At 46.2% G+C, this 17,412-nt stretch overlaps 1 protein-coding gene across 1 annotated transcript in view; it reads left to right on the forward strand.

Annotated features, from left to right (window-relative positions):
- The window catches only part of LOC142772327 (uncharacterized), a 65,089-nt gene extending 56,186 nt beyond the window's left edge, over window positions 1-8,903 (forward strand). The window contains exon 5 of the mRNA XM_075874527.1: window positions 8,573-8,903. Coding sequence (XP_075730642.1) covers window positions 8,573-8,852 — 280 coding nt within the window. The 3' untranslated portion in view covers window positions 8,853-8,903. The remainder of the gene's footprint in view (window positions 1-8,572) is intronic.
- The last annotated feature ends 8,509 nt before the right edge of the window (window positions 8,904-17,412 follow it).

The raw sequence follows: 17,412 nt of genomic DNA on the forward strand, positions 1-17,412 counted from the left end.
TTCGCTGAAATAACCAAACTTAGCCGAGTTAAGACGCAGCTAATTTTAGAGCCAAGCTCCTGAGGCTGTGGGTCATTTCCTCCTCTGCAGTAGTAGCAGTAGTAGCCACCTCTAGTTTATGAATTGCTCAATAGATGGCGTTGTGTGTAAAAGACCTCTAAAGAATAATAACTAAATAGCGTAAGTGGTTTTCGTATAGTTGACAATTTTGTATAGTTAATAGATGGAGAGACAGCCATATGGATGGACGGACGGATGAACAGAATCACAGACGGATGGACTTACCGACGGAAGCAACGACGGACTCATGAACAAACCGCAGCATGGATAGATTGAAGCACGGATGAACGCATTGGTGCACGGACCTACGGGTGGGCAGATGCACAGATTATGTTGTGTTGAAATCATATCGACGGAGTGAATGATGATGAGTGGGTCAAAGCGTCATTCCATGTGTCCATGCGTCTTTGCTTCTGCCCCTCCGTGTGTTCATCTGTCTGTCTGTCCGTCCATGCTTCCGTCCGTGCGTACGTCTGTCCATTCATCCTTCCATGCATCCATCTCTCCATGCGTCCGTTCGTCCGTCTTTTCGTCCAAGTGCCCAGCCGTCCATGCTTCCGTGCGTCCGTCCATGTTTCCAGCCTTCCGTTCGTTCATGCGTCTGTCCACCCGTCCGTGCGCCCGTGCTTTCGTCTATCAGTCTGTTCGTCCGTGTTTTTGTCCATCTGTCCTTGTATTTATCCATGCTTCCGTCCACCTGCGTGTGCCTCCCTGCTCCCATCCGTCTGATCATCCATGCGTCCACTGTCCAATAGAAGCCCGAACGGACGGAAGGATGGACGGGAGCATGGATGGATGGCCGGGCGGACGCATGGACGGATGCACACAAAGACAGACGCTTCGCCCCACTCCTCTTCAGTCACTCCATTCATATGCTGCGAATCTTTTTTAACATCCTTAGGAACGCCTTTGCGTGGTTGCCCGCGAATGCGAGCGTCGCTGAAGGGCAGGACAATGAGTACGCCGCACTTGTATTGAGTCATAAATCGAACATTTTATTGCAAGAGCAGTTATATGGGCACTGTAGCTGAATTTCGCCGTCAGCGTCACTCATCGTTTGGGTACACGTAACCATATATATAAATATACAAAAAAAGTAGTGCAGAAAAAGACTCCGCCACGTGGAATCAAACGTGGGATGTTTGAGACGTGAGTGCGTGGTGTTGACCACTGAGCCACCAAGGAGCTCGTCCTTCAACGTTAAAACGGCAAGCTATTTATATCTACCACTTACCGCTGGTGGTGACGAGCATCACGGGGAGAAATTCTCATGTTTTCAGCATTACCAGCAAGTTGGCGCAATGAGCGCGCGTCGCCCCATTGCCACGACTCGGTGGCGCGTGCTCTCCTCTCCCACGCGTATTCTTCCCCGCGGAGAGGAGGTGCGTTTACGCTCACTCGCATGCCCTTAGCTCGCGGTGGGGAGAATCGTACGTCTTGGCTGGCTTTGGACTTTTACCAGAACATTTTTTGTAGTTACCGGGCGAACAAAGGCTACTACCATTGTTGCGCAGTCTCCGTTAGCGAAAAGAATGCTTTTCAGACACAGTGAAGTAACAATTGAGACACTTATGCACGTTCATCTGTACCTGTGAATGCGTTTCGTGAGTCATTTGTGCATGATAAAAGCGGGGAACGTTTCCAAATGCTTGCCATTCTGAGCATGACCTTCCAATTTGGGACGACAATAAAGTGTCTTTTTCATAGAACGCTTGTACCCTTGTCTCAAACTTTCTGTTTGTTTTTCCGCAAATTCTGGAAGCTCCCGCTCCCTTCTTGCGAGAATGAATGAAAAAGCCTCTCAGGATTTTCGAGGTGGACAACCGCTACGTCCGGCAGCGACTAGGAAACATGGGACCACTTGAAGTGGCACAAACAGCGAGGCAACGGAGCTCTACTCCAACGGCTTCGAGCTATCGGATGACGACTACACAGTCTTCATCAGCCGCAATGCAAAAAGAAGACTGCTACAAACATCATCGACGGCGAGTTTATCCACCGTGCAGGCTACCGCGCAGCAATGGCCGCACACTGTACTCTTCATGGCTGGGGCCCTATCAGCCAACCTACAGTGGCTTAACAGGTAAGTCCTCTCTGCATACCTGGAAGGACTTGCTCCAAATGAGATTAAAGACGTGAGGATCAACTCACGGAAGAATGCTCTGGCAGTTGATGTTCTACACCGTAGTGCGCAAAGCCTACAGAACATATCGGAAATCGACAGAGTCACAGTTAAATCAGTGATCCCCACTGACTGTAAAAGAAGTGTGGGTGTCATTTATGACGTAGACATTTCCATTCCCGCTGACAATTTTTCAATCTTAATAAAGCCAACTACAGACGACATTCTCATCAAGCACAACGCAAGGCTCGGTCAGTCACGATGCATGAAGATTGTTTTTGAGGGAGACAGTCTTCCACCTCACGTCAAAGTTGGCCACTTTCGCCACCAGGTCCGTCCATACATACCGAAGCCCCTGCAATGCTTTATGCTGCAGATGCTTCAAGATGGGACATGTCAAAGGAGTATGTACCAGCAATGTTGTGTGCTCGCGGTGTGCCGAACCTCCTTCAGAAGACAGCTGCCACGCATCTGCGTTGAAATGATCCAACTGCCATGGTGCTCATAAAGCGTCGTCTAAAGATTGCCCGCAAATGGGAAATGAACGCGCGGTGCCGAAACGCATGGTGTGCGACAATTCAACGCACAGAGAAGCCGCTGCTACTGTCAGGCAACGTCGACATCACCGCAGAAGATGATCAGGAAACGTGACATCTGCCGATAGAGACACGTCATCTCGAGCAAAGACTAATTGACCGCCATAATCAAGCTCTGTGAAGACGGATAGACTGAAAACAAAAGCAGGGTCAACACTCCCATCTCGTGAAGAGTGGCCATCCCTTCCACGAACACAGCCTGATTCAAAGGTACATTGAATCCCGCCAACCTCCATGCCCTCACGAACCACTGATGAAAAGACAACTGAGGATCGCCAGGTCACCAACATGTTGCAGACCCTTATGAGCGCAATGCGCATGCTCCTAAGCAACATGAACACCTCATCAGCGCAGAGCGCACTCCAGGTGCTGGATACTTGGAGTCCGGTGCTTGCAGGTTTAAGGTAAAAGGCCCGCAACATGCTATGCTTTCGAGAGGAGGTCAAGAACGCATCGATCCTTCAGTGAAATGCCAGAGGGCTTAGGGCGCGCATGTCCGAGTTCCGGCAATATGTATTCACGAACCAGTTCTCCATAATTGTGATTGGTGAACTGAATCTGTCAGCTCACATGAGAATGTATGGATATAAGTGCTTTATGTCTTCTACCCGCTGAGAGCACCGCAAGGTTGTTGTGTTCATATGGCGCGACTTAACTTATTTTCATCACCATGCACCCCCTGACGAAGAAAACCAGTACGTTTTTACCTAACAGTAAAAAACAAGAAGACTACATTCAGCATCGGAGCCCACTTACCTTTATCAAGTCGCCTAGACCACAAGCGTTTGCGCGGAATTTAGAATTCAACTCTCCAGCCATGGGTGATAACTGGCGACTTCAATGCCCATGACTACTTATGGAGAAGCTCCAGGGTCAACACTAGAGGCAGACATTTAGTGTCTTTCGCTTCTGAATGGGAACTTATTCTCGTGAATGACGGCAGCCCTACTTATCTGCGTGGGTCGGCCTATAGTAGTGGCCTGGATCTCACTTTCATCTCACGCTCATTCGCCATGAGAGTGCACTGGTTTTTGTACTTGGAAACAAGGGGTAGTGACCACATACCAACATACCTGAAGATTGATGACTTTCCAAGTCTCAAGTCCTCCAGAGCCGTCCAGTGCACCGATTGACAAAAATACAAGTTAATCATGGAAGACTATGTGGTGGCTAACCTTTCAACTGACAGGACGCAATAAAGAGGGCTCCACATTCCACCATGCGTTCGCTTCCGGTGAGCTCATCTCGCAGTGATATGGACATTGATCTCGAGAAACTCCGAGCGATTCGTCATCCTGCAGAACGACGTTATAGACGCACCAAGTCATTTGATAATCTGAGAGTGGCCAGAAGCACACAAAAGAAAATACAGCGTCACATGGACAAGTTGAATAAGCGACGATGGGTGTCTTTTTGCGAGTTATAGTATCCTAGAAAGCCTCTGTCACTAATCTGTAGAACGGTCCGGGGTCTTCGCACAACCATTACTCAGCACTACCCATTTAAATTTCTGGCACTTCACTTACGCTGCGAAGAGATTGATGTCGCAGATTCTTTCTGTCGAAGGATTACCTGCGGCTCAAATTCAACTGGGACAAAGACGCCCGACTTTCCTGTATCCTCACGTGATCCCCGAATAGAGATTTTGTTTTCAATGAACGAACTAAAGGCTGCGCTTGCTTTGTGTGGACGTTCTTCAGCGCCAGGACCTGACGGCATTTCTTGCCGCGCTCTGTGTCACCTAGGAGATTAAGCTCGGCAGGCACTCTTGCAGCTGTACAACGACTCCTGGCAAACTGGCATGGTTCCACAGGAATGGAAGTCCAGTCGCCTGATTCCACTTCTCAAAGCCGGCAAGTCACCCTTGAACATTTCCTCTTACCGCCCGATTGCCCTCGCGAGCTGTGTGGGAAAAGTTATGAAAAGGATGATTTTTAACGCGTCTGAAATGGTACTTGGAATTCTACGAAATATATTCAGATGCCATGTCCGGGTTCAGACGAGGCCGCTCGTCAATTGACAATGTAGTTGACTTGGTGACATATGTAGAACACCAGAAGGCCTGCAAGCGGTTATCTGCTGCTCTATTTCTTGACGTTAAAGGGGCCTACGACAATATCACCCACGAAGCCATTCTCAGCGCATTAGAAGGAGTAGGACTCGGTGGCAAGATATATATGTGGGTTTAGAGCTACCTAAAGAAGAGGTCATTTCACGTGCAGACAGAGAATGGCCCGACCCCCGAGTATTACTGCAGCCGAGCAGTCCCGCTGGGTGGAGTGCTAAGCCCGACGCTATTCAACCAAACACTCATTGGACTAGTTGGCAAGCAACCAAGCAGTGTACGACTTTCCATCTATGCTGATGACATCTGTGTGTGGACATCAGGTGACACTCGACTGCAACTTCGCGCTCGACTTCAGAAGGCAGCATCAGTGACATCGCACCACCTACGCAAACAGGGGCGCGAAATCGCAAGTGGAAATTGTGCAGTCGTGACTTTCACCAAAAAAACCAATGCCCGATTACGAAATATAACGGGCAGTTGGTGTGATGCAGCCGAAGCCATAGGTTCTTGGGAGTCATATTCAACCAAAAACTGTCTGAACCCCACACGTAAACTACGTGAAAAAGCGGCTGATTGCCATTTGTCACTTGTTCAATTTTCTTGCCGAGAAAAGTTGGGGAGTGTCTGTCGAGTCTATGTCACAGCTGTACAAGGTATTATTTATTGGATTCCTGCGGTACGGCCTACATGTTATACTAACACCTGCGAAACGAACTTGTGCACAATCCAGAATATTCAAGCCCAAGCGCTTAAGATATGCCTTGGTTTACCGCACTGCGGATCGACAGCTGAAACAAAATGGCAGCATATCCACAGAGTGAATGATGGAGAGTGGGGCGAAGCAATCGTCCGTCCATGCGTCCGTCTGTGTGACCGTCCATGCGTCTGTTCGTGCGCCCGTCCCTGCGTTCGTTCATGCATCCGCCCCTGCGTCCTTTCATGCGTCCATCCATGCAATTGTCTGTGTGTGCGTTCGTACATCTATTCAACACTCCAAGTCCCACCATCTCGCATCTTTTTATCATATATTCCCCGTATAAAAGCAATGCCATTCAGTGGACATTCCAAGGACTAAACGAGAGGTGGCACACGCACACTTTCTTACGGCTTGCGCTTCGGGTCTGCTTCCCACCTTCAACCACCTTGAGTTCATGGTATATACTAGTTCACTGTATTCATGGCACTGCTGCCCAACGCTCGCTAAACCTTTCTAACACAAGGAGGTTACGCCCAGTGAGTATAACGTAGCAACATTTTCCTGTCAGATAGTGCTCAATGTACATGCCAGTGGCTGCTAATGTGAAATGAGAGACAGGAGAATTGAGCTTTTAATTTCTTATGGCTTGCGCTTCATATGTGCTTCCCCCCTTTAACCACCTCGAATTCATTCAGGGTACATACTAGTTCATTGTATTCCTGGCGCTGCGGCTCCACGCTCGCTAAACCTATCTAAAACTAAAGAGGTTACACCCACCGAGTATAATGTAGCAACCCTTTCTTGTCCGATAGTGCTCAATGTACATGCCAATGACTGCTAATGGGGTCGCAGCGTGCGCGTTGACTAAAAGCCGAATGCTCCTGTCTCTCATCCCCATTAGCAGCCATGGGCATGTACATTGAGCACTATTTTTTATTGTTAAACAACGCGCAGAAGAAATCTCTCACCGGCACCACCTTGGAGGTCAAATGTTATACCTATTTCGGGTATCTGCCACTAGTGGTTACGTACTACGAGGAATGCACAAGCCACGCCATAAAGAGCTTCGCCCCTAAAATTGCCATTGCACAGGGCTACTTGATCATGACGCACATGAGCATTGAAACGATGCGTACGTACCTCAGGCAATATGTTAAGAATCCTTCCCGCCACTTGGCAACCCTCGGCACTGAGAGGCCCCGCACGAAATTTAGTGGAATCGTCTGTGCACATCGTGCGTCGTTTACGTCAAATTTCGCGCTTCTGAGAAACTAATGTATCCTCCGTGGTGCCTGTCACTTCTGAAAGTACATCTTTTGAATCCAGGAATACAGAAATAATCAAATTTGCCTTCATCATCCCTAAAACGATTGAGCTTACATCTCCTGCACGAAATGTACAATAACCACGTGCGCATATACACCGATAGTTCAACCAAAGCGTCTGGTTCTGGCGGTGCAGTGGTGATTCCATCTAGAGGAATCATTCGACGAATCAAGCTGTCCCAGGTCCCTACGTCTACGGTTGCAGAAATTGTGGCTTTGCGTGGCGCCCTGGAGTATAACAAATCCCAGAGACCGAGTAAATGAGCCGTGTTTTCTGACTCGAAACTGGCATTACAGAGCATGCAGTCAGTCCTTCGACGAGGTAGTCATGTACAGTTAGCTTACGAGGTTGTCAAACTCTTTCGCCACGTCACAGAAACAGGCCACGAGGTCAATGTTCAGTGGCTACCTGGCCATTGCGGGATCAGTGGCAATGATTCTGCAGACAACGTGGCTCGCACATCGCACCAAGAAGAGCACACCTTTCCGATTTTTTTGTCAAGGACAGACGCTGCAAAGCATCTTCGTCACCTGGCACGTAGTCTGTGTCTGCTGGAGTGGAACACCCCATGCATAAGACATACGAGACTCTACCAAATAAACCCTCGGCTGGAACTACGACCTTCATCCGGACTTCGTCGACGTGTAGCTTCGCTTTTTTGTCGCCTTTTGTTGGAGGTTGCTCGACAAAAGCATATACAGCCCTCATTGGATGGACCAATAATGCGGAATGCGACGTCTGGGGCACCAAAGACATCAACCATCTGATATGCCATTGCCCTCGATTTGTCACTGAAATACAGAAGCTTTCGGACACATTGCGACATTTAAACGATCTGCCACTCTATGTGCAGATGCTACTGGAACACCGTCCTCGCCTTTTGTCGGCTCAAGAAGCCATCAAAGCTGTCTTGTGCTTTTCAAGGACTACAGGCCTATGTGAACACTTTCTAACTTTTGTGTAGTGCCACTACTGCATACGCATGAGCCCATTGACAGACAATCCTTTTTCTCCTCTTTCTCTTCGCTTTCCTCTCTCTTCCTCACCTTTATGCTCCATTCCTATTACCACAGCGTAATGTAGCAAACCAGTCATGTGCCTGGTTATCCTCCCTGCCTTTTTGTTATTGTCCTCCGCCTCCTGCCACCTTTCAATTTGTTGCTATCATGTTCCTTGCTTCGCCTTTGTGGCAAAACTGTGACTGTATTTCCAATAAATGCCTATTGTTTCAAATAAGGAGCATTATGGTGCAAAGGTGCCTTTGTGCCACTTCTTTGAGGTATAGCAATCTTGGAAGTCCTGATATATTTTGTGAGGTCAGACATCGTTGCTCATGGAAATTTCATCAGTTTGGCAGAAGTGACAAACTTTAAATTCAAATTGTGCATAGTATTTGCAAAAAGCGAATTAGCGCAAATAATTTGCACACTCGAATTTCAGTCAAGCGCAAATCTGTGTATGAGGGCTGCTTTTTTTCTATGTTGCATCTTTTAATCAACCAAATGCGTACTGATACCTTTTTGATGGTTGGGAGTTCTTCTATAAGTGATGGATGCGTGGGAGCAACCGTCAAGCCATTCAGAGTAACTTTCCTGTGGCTGACCTGTGTTTCATCGATGGTGAAAGATAAGCGTCCCCATTGACTGCAGTTTGCGTTCATCGAAGCTTGACGTTAAAGTGCTGCCTTCTTTCTCGGTTCGCAGTTTCTACTTAAAGGCCTATGCTGACTGGAAGACCGGATCACGGCCCGGCCCCATGGTTAGGGAAAGGAATCGGCGCACACACGAATTTTTGAGGAGGAGGAGGAGCCGCGGACCTCACAGCATGAGAAGAGATGGCGCTCGGCCTTCGTCAGCGGCGGAGGCAGCATCCAACGACATCATCCAGGCGATCCGGACAGCCGCTCCCACTGCGGCACAGTCTTCCACCGGCCGACCTACCGCGGCAGCAATTAGAAACCATCGTTTTGTGACGACTTTTTGATGATCTCATACGCTGGCTCCTGTACTGATACAATAAAAAGCCAGCTCCTGAGCTTGTTTACCTTCATCGTGTTCGCTGCATTGATCCTTGTACCGAATACACACGTGTCGATGTATGTACAGTGTGTGTATATGGTAATAATGACTATCTCCACTAATTAGCTTATTTCACATTGTTAGAAAAAAGCAATTGACTGCAGCAGAAAATTCGACCAAGCAAAGCATAGGGGACTCCATTTGTCAAAAGAATACCATTATTATTAGTGGGATAGAAACCTACTATTTTTGAACTACGTTGTTTCATGACAGTAATTTTTGCGCGTTATATTGACAGCAGGACTAAGTTGTAGCTTACACAATGAAAACGTATGCGAAAATTGGGAACAATAGCTGCAATGATATAAAAATTGCGTTGCGATATTGTGATGAAGTCGTGAAGGCAACAATGATTAAACACGAACGAGCTTTTGAAAACAGCGGCATTTGCTGAACTGGGGTCGCCATTAAGTTAAGCATGTGGGTTCATGCAAGCCACTGTGTTTAAAAAAATTTACTATCACAGACATCAAAGTCATATCCTTGTTAGTCATACATTAATTATGATGAGATAACAGACCTCACTGACGTGGACATGGTGCGATATAAAAGATGGCCTGAGCTTCTCGGGCACACGCGTTTTCTTGGAGCTTGCACTACGGCGGTCATGGGACAACCGGAGTGCGTGATAACAGCGAACGCCCGCTTTCGGTGGGAATTTCTCACGCGACACTTTGGCTTCGACTGCAACGTCCGTGACCGCCTGTGGTTAGAGAACAATCACGGTGATTAAAGCATTGCGAAACGCATTTATCAGCCCATGACAGTGATCATGCGAAGCACAATGTTCAGCATCTGAAGTTCAGTAGGGTTGAGAGCTGGGCTAGTTGGTGAGACAATTGCGCTACTACACCATATGGTTAAATGATTTCAGCATCTGAAATAAACACTGTGGCAAACACAAGCCAAGTGTACGTTATACCTCATTAAAGAGCAAGATCAGGGAACCAAAAATTGTGAAAGGCTTCATTGAAGCGTCGGGCTGAACTTCCTGCTAACACCAGGGCCGCACGTTTGAGGTTTCGCTGGTGTAAAAAGTGCTTGGGAAGTGATTTGAAAGAAATGCGACACAATTTATTATTTGGGCTTAGTCACGTGCCCGTTAGAATCTGTTCAACGCCTTCTCCCATAACAGTAGCTGCGGGCGCGCACGTCCCTAGCAACCGGAGCTTTCACCATATTCCAATCGAGGAAGATTAAAACAATTACTGGAGTGAAAATCATAGCATAGGAGTGTAGCCGTGCCTCTGGCAAGATGGCGGCTGCGGCAGCCATCTTACTAGGCGCATGATAAAGTATCACCGTTTAGCGATTAAGAACGGATCGTTTCTCTCGCACACCCAACGAGTGTAATCTGGAAACTTTTTCGGGTCACATAGTGCTCCAAGTGCGTCTTAGTGTTACTAGTTTTCCTTACTGAGCCTCCGATTGGAGGCAAAGTACTTGGGAAATTCAGTCAACCATACTCGTTTCTGTGCGTTATCTCGTATATAAAACTAACGTAGAATTAACACTAAAATATCAAAGCCATTTGATCGCTAAGTGGGCACTATCAGAAAAGAGCAGGTTTCCGCTATCTTGGCAGTGGCAAAAGATGGCTTCATTTCTACTGGCAAGCCATTGCGGGAGCTTCCACTCCAGCAATTATTTTTTAATCCTCCTTGGTCCCACTTCTGCGTCGGCAACTGTGAGCAAGAGCTGCGAGCGCACGCAACGCTTATCCGTGCCCCTTGCAAACGAAGCCCCCGCTTCCTTGACTTGAACGCGACTTGCCTGCACCTCAATGCAGTGTGTTTGAAACGCGTTTGTAGCACTTGTGCTGCCTTGGCACAGCCTGAAAACAGCGCATTCCTAATGCATTTTCAGGGGCGAAGCATTTATAGTAGCACCCGTTAGTCCCTCGTAGTTGTGTGTAACAAGCATAACATTTTGACCTCCAAGGTGATGCCGGTGAGGGAATTTTTCTGTGGATTGTTGAACAATAAAAATAGTGCTCAATGTACATGCTAATGTCTGCTAAAGGCGAATGAGAGACAGGAGCATTCGCCTTTTAGTTAACGCGCACACAGCGATCCCAATTAGCAGCCATTGGCATGTACATTGACCACTATCTGACAAGAAAGGGTTGTTACGTTACACTCGCTGGCTGTAACCTCCTTAGTTTTAGAAAGGTTTAGCGAGCGTTGAGCCGCAGCGCCACGAATACAGTGAACTAGTATATACCATGAACTCGAGGTGGTTAAAGGTGGGAAGTTGACCCTAAGCGCAAGCCGTAAGATAGTGTACGTGAGCCACCTCTATTTTAGTCCTTTAAAAGTCCGCCGGATGGCGGTGCTTCTATATGGGGAATATATGATGAAAAGATGCGAGATGGTGGTACTTGGAGTGTTGAATAGATGGACGAACGGACACACAGACAGATGCATGGGTGGGCGCATGAACGGACGCAGGGGCGCATGCATGTATGAACGCAGGTACGGACGCACGAACAGACGCACGCATGGACGGGCGGATGGACGCATGAACGGTGACACAGATGGACGCATGGACGAACGGAAGCAAGAACGAATTGATGGACGAATGCTTTCCCTCACTCTCCATCATTCACTCCGTGGATATGATGCCATTTTTTTAACCGTGCACGCTAGCTACTAGAGCTGGAAACGAAGACCGCGTTTCGCGCGAAAAAAAAAAAAAAAACGCCACGTGCGGCAAACGGCGCTATGAACAGTTTGCAATGATCTTCAACGTGGCTTTCTTGCAAGGTTTATTTATTACCGAAAACTCTTGTTCACAGACTGCCTTTCTCGCTCATTGTGTTGTACTCGCATGCTCACGTGCCTTCGTTGGAATTAGATGAGGTAAGAGCACAATGAGCGAGAAAAGCAGTCTGTGAACGAGAGTTCTTGGTTAGAAAACAAGCTTTACAGGCAAGCCGCCTTGCAGATTATTGCAAACTGTCCATTGGCTGCTCGGTAAGAAGTAGGGACGTTCAGAATACCGTTTGCAAGCGCTGCGGGCGTTTCGGGCGAAGCGGGCGCCATAAGAGTTTAAAATAGCGTTTGCCTTGCTGTGAACCGCAACGCACGATCGCAGCGACCCCGTAGCCTCGAAACCAGTGCTTGCGGGCCACATACGGGCTGCCATCACCGCCCGTAGCCTCGAAACCAGCACTTGAGAACCAAGTGTGGGCCGCCATCACCGCCCGTAGCCTCGAAACCAGCGCTTGCGAACCACATTTGGGCTGCCATCACCACACGCAATTTCGGATTTTATGCGTGTGGTTCGTGAACGCAAAGGCCGACTCACGTTACCACGCACGTGCAGTGGCAGCGACCGCACCGCAAGCACTCGCGGTGTGCTTTTCTAAAACTCCCTATTACGTTACAGATTTGCCGCAAAGGCAATGAACGCGATAGCAACAAAGTGGATGGCAGAATATCAAGCAGATGGGAACGTGCACCACGTTTCTCTTGCACAAATGACGCACAAAACGTATTCACAGGTACAGATGAACGCGAATAAGCGTCTCAGTTGTTACTTCGCTGTGTTTGAAAAGTGCGCCATTTACGAAAAAAAAGACTGTTCCACGATTGCAGTGACCTTCGTGCGCCTAGTAATTACAACAGAATTGTTGCGGTGAAAGCCAAAGGCCAGCCAAGACGCATGATCCTCCTCACCGTGAGATAAGGGCGTGCGAGGGAGCATTAACCCCCTTCTCATCGTGGGGCAGAGTACGCGTAGGTGATGACAGCACGCGCCACCGAAAAGTAACGTTGTGGTGACACGCGCTCATTGGACCATATTGCTGGTAATGCTGAAAACACGATAGTTCCCCCCGAGATACACGTCAACCACGGTAAGTGGTAGATATATTTAGTTTGCCGTTCGAACGTTGAAGGAGGTCCTGCTCAGTCACTCGATGATTAACGCCTCGCATTCACGGTGTAGAGGCCCCACGTCCGATTTCACGCACCGGAGTCTTTTTGTCGATTATTTTTCTGTCTTGCGTTTTCATATATATATATATATATATATATATATATATATATATATATATATATATATATATATATATATATATATATATCGGGAGCCTGGTTATATATTGGTATATATCGGGAGCTATCACAGCGGGAAGGCCGCTGTGATAGCTCAGTGGTTAGAGCATCGAACGCGTAATTCGAAGGTCGTAGGTTCGACTCCAGCTGACAGTTGGTAATTTTTCATCCACTTTTCTTTCTTCTTAATTACATTCTATTGGTTTTAATAACTTCCCCTGTACATTCCTTGGCATTACTGTCTGTTAGATCTCAATAATATTGTGTTAAAACACGGAAAAAAATGAGCCCTTAGGTATACACTTCTTTCCCATATATATATATATATATATATATATATATATATATATATATATATATATATATATATATTATAAAGAGTCTGGCTTCGGTTGCCGTAGAATTAAGGGAAAATAAGTATACGCCTCTAAAAAACTGTTTATTGGTGACGTTTCGATCGGAGACCGATCTTAATCTGATGAAGATCGGTCTCCGATCGAAACGTCACCAATAAAAAGTTTTTAGAGGCGTATACTTATTTTCTCTCTCTCTCTCGATATATATATATATATATATATATATATATATATATATATATATATATATATATATATATATATATATATATATAAGAAGGATGCAATGGCTAGGAGTTAGAAGAAATAGATGAGGAAGAAGTGCAGAATGGAATAAACATGGCGTATGAACCACAGGCCACGTCACCCATTCATCATAGCGTCACACGAGTCGGCAGGATGAAGACCTGCCAGCCCCTTCATCAGTCGCCATCTACGCAGTTTTCCGCATAACACCCTCAGCACACATGAACTACTGTGCAAGCGCCTAGCATTACGCACCGGCCAGCACCATGTCAGAAGCATCTACTGACCTCCCCATCCCCAAGTACACCGGAGCAGTGGACGATGGACCCGTACAAGACTGGTTTGACGTGTTCGAGTTCCACGCTACCGCTGCATCTTGGTCGGAACGAGAGATGGTTACGAACTTCAGCGACTATGTCACCGGTGAGGCATTTAAAAATTTTACCTCACTCACATATTCGACAACGACGGGTCTTGGCAAAAGATAAAAGAAGAAATGATCGTCTGGTTTCAAGACTCTAATGAAGATTTGATTAGAACACACACTCTCAGTGCATTCGAACTCAGTCATTGCAGTGATGAGCAGCCTTTACACATTCGAGCACAGAGCATGAATTTACAATTCCCGTCAGGTGAAGTTAGCCGCAAGCTCATTGAAAGAGCACGCTGTGGTTTTTCCAGCCTTCCACCTTGTTAGTCATCCGCGAATATATTGACAATGCCTAACTCTCCGCAGCATAAAAAAATTGAATTCGCTATTGATGACTCAGATGCACTGAATACTTCGTGCCGCATGTGTACTTTTCAAACTGACTTGGTATTCAGCTCAGCAGTTTCACAAAGACAGAAGCATTCCCAATCAGCATCTTGTGAAGAAAAGTATTTTGCAGAAACTTCTAATGTTCATCAATCCCAAGATCCAAGCGACGTCAATTCAGTGCACAACCTCACTGCCAACACTGAACACAAAAGCGTAGGTGCGACTTCTGATGACGCAAGTACCCTTCAAGCAACGACCAACAATGAGCGGTTTATGAATACAGAAGATTCAAGTGCGCGAAACCCCCCACATTGTCTTTCGCCCGAAACAGCTGCATTGGTTGGCGTCGTAAAAGCCTGCAGAGGGCTTGCTAAGAATCTGGGCACACCACGATTAATGTCACACCACAAGCAAGTCGATAAAACAAAAAACTACAACGTCAACGTATTCTTCATCATTGTAAACAACGAAATACTTCATCGAAACCACTCCTAAGGCTCAAAGAACATTTCGAGAAAGCCCATCGTCATGGATACAATCTCCACCAGAGATTGAAAATGCGCCTTCGATTAAAACATCTGTGACATCGCTATAGAAAAATCTCTAAAAGCCAGCAAAAGCAAGTCCGTGAATCGCAGACACTCCAACGGACACACCAACAAAAACGACGACGCAACGCAAGCCTCTTAGAACAAATTCCAGAAGCGAGGCATCTTCGCTTAAGTAATTGGCACCAGAAACGCATTTGGCACAAAAGATGAAGCCTGCGCCTGAGACTACAGCTCCGAAACCTCAAGAAACACCGAACAAGACAAGAAGTCACCAGTTACACCACGCAAGGATTCAGACACCGTCCCATTAGTTTACGACAACGAGCACACAGGCAGCAAAGACAGCGACGCCGAAGGCCGATCTACTGCAAGGCATTCAAACAGCGTCCACTTCTCACAGTAATGGCAGTTATTTCATCAGTTTCTACGCTCAAGGTGCACTTGTGTTTTCCAGAACGCAACAGTCAGCCTCGTCCACCAGAGCTGTACTAACCCCGGATTGCTGCCCTCTCCTGTGGAATCTGTGTGAGTCTACGGAACTTCTATCTGATGTGGAACTACAGCCCATTTGAACATTTTTGTGTCTGTGTGTTCTAATACTGCTTGTTCATCAGGCATTGTAATATGCAACACGCGCATTCTTTCGGGGGGAGGGGAAATGCTGTAACGTAAGAAGGTAGCAATGGTTAGGAGTTAGAAGTAGATGAGAAAGAAGTGCAGAATGGAATAAACATGGCGCATGAACCATGCCACGTCACCCATTCATCATAGCGTCACATATAAATAAAATAAATAAATAAATAAATAAACAAATAAATAAATATATATATACATATATATATATATATATATATATATATATATATATATATATATATATATATATTTATTTATTGTATACATAAACCGTCAGTAACATGGGAAGCCGATGCCAGCCTCAAAATCTAGCGGAGAGTGTCCATAATAATTCGATCGCAATAAAAGAAACCATTGCTTTTCTAACGCTGTGTTCTCACGTCTGAAATGCCGTTATGAATGCTACGCAATGCATTCGCATCCTCATGATTCCCTTCGGGGAGGTGGGGGCATTTTTTTGTCCCAAGTAATCGTGCAAAACGAGCGTTATCTCTTTCTATCAGATTCTGTGTAACGCAGCACCTTGTCGATGCTGCAGATATCTCACACCCACTCAACAACTATGAAATCTGTGTCTGAGTGCACGGCTAGGTAGTTCGTACAAGGTGACAATTTTTTTTTTGCTCGCCACTCCCACGTTTAAAGTCACATATATAAACCAATAAAGTGGCTGAGTGAGCAGCCGCCATGATAGCTCAGTGGTGGAGCATTGAACGCGTAATTCGGAAGTCGTAGGTTTGATTCCTTTTGGCGGCAAGTAATTTTTCACACACTTTTTTATTTAGATTACATTGGTTCTACTAACTTCCCCTATACATTCCTTGGTATTTGTGTCTGTTAGATCTGATTTAATATTCTGTCAATACACACATAAACGAGCCCTTAGGTACACACTTCTTTCCCTAAAAAATATATATATATATATATATATATATATATATATATATATATATGTGAAAGATAATATGTAACCGACATTATTGACAAGGTAAGTATACGGAAAGTTATTAGACCGAATCGCAATGCGAATGACAATAAAGAAAAGTGGGTGAGAAGATAACTTGGCGTAGGCAGTAACCTATTCAAAACCTGCCCAAAGCAAGTTATCTTTTCACCCAGTTTTCTTTTTTTGATGTTTGCAATACGATTTGGTCTCATAACTTCGCCTAAACTTTCTCTGGCGTTATTCCCTGTTGTGTCGCCTTCTCTCTTCTGTCGCTTACATTGTCTGCAAGATCCTAATATTATTGTGTCAAACACAGGAAGAATAAACCTTAAGTATGCACTTCTTTCCTTATTCATTAAGGAGGGTTTCGTACTAGCAGACATGGTTCCTTTAGGTTGTATTAGAGGGAGTATTGCTCAGGTGCCAGTTCGTAAATGTTCACGTGCTACGTGACGCCAAACAGGCTGATAAAAAGTGTGCCACTCTCGCCACCATGGCTACTGGTGATGCTGACTGACACTCCCACTTTTAAATTCATATATATACACAATAAAGTCGGTGGGGGATAGCCACCGTGGTAGCTCAGTGGTAGAGCATCGAACGCGTTATTCGAAGGTCGCAGGTTTGGTGCCTGCCCAAGGCAAGTTTTCTTCTCACCCACTCTTCTTTCTTGATGTTTCATTACGATTCAGTCTAATAACTTCCCCTCTACTTTCCTTGGCATTATTATCTGCTAGATCTTACTATTACTGTGTCAAACACGGAAAAACGAGCCCTCAATAAGTGTACACTTCTTTCATTTCATGAACGCGGGCCGCGTACTGGCAGACTTGGTGACTTTAGGTTGTATACGAGGGACTTTTGGTCAGCTGCCAGCTCGCATTAAGTTCACGTGCTACGTGACGCCAA

Source organism: Rhipicephalus microplus, chromosome 9, assembly GCF_043290135.1.
Source record: "Rhipicephalus microplus isolate Deutch F79 chromosome 9, USDA_Rmic, whole genome shotgun sequence".
In the NCBI taxonomy this organism is placed as follows: domain Eukaryota; kingdom Metazoa; phylum Arthropoda; class Arachnida; order Ixodida; family Ixodidae; genus Rhipicephalus; species Rhipicephalus microplus.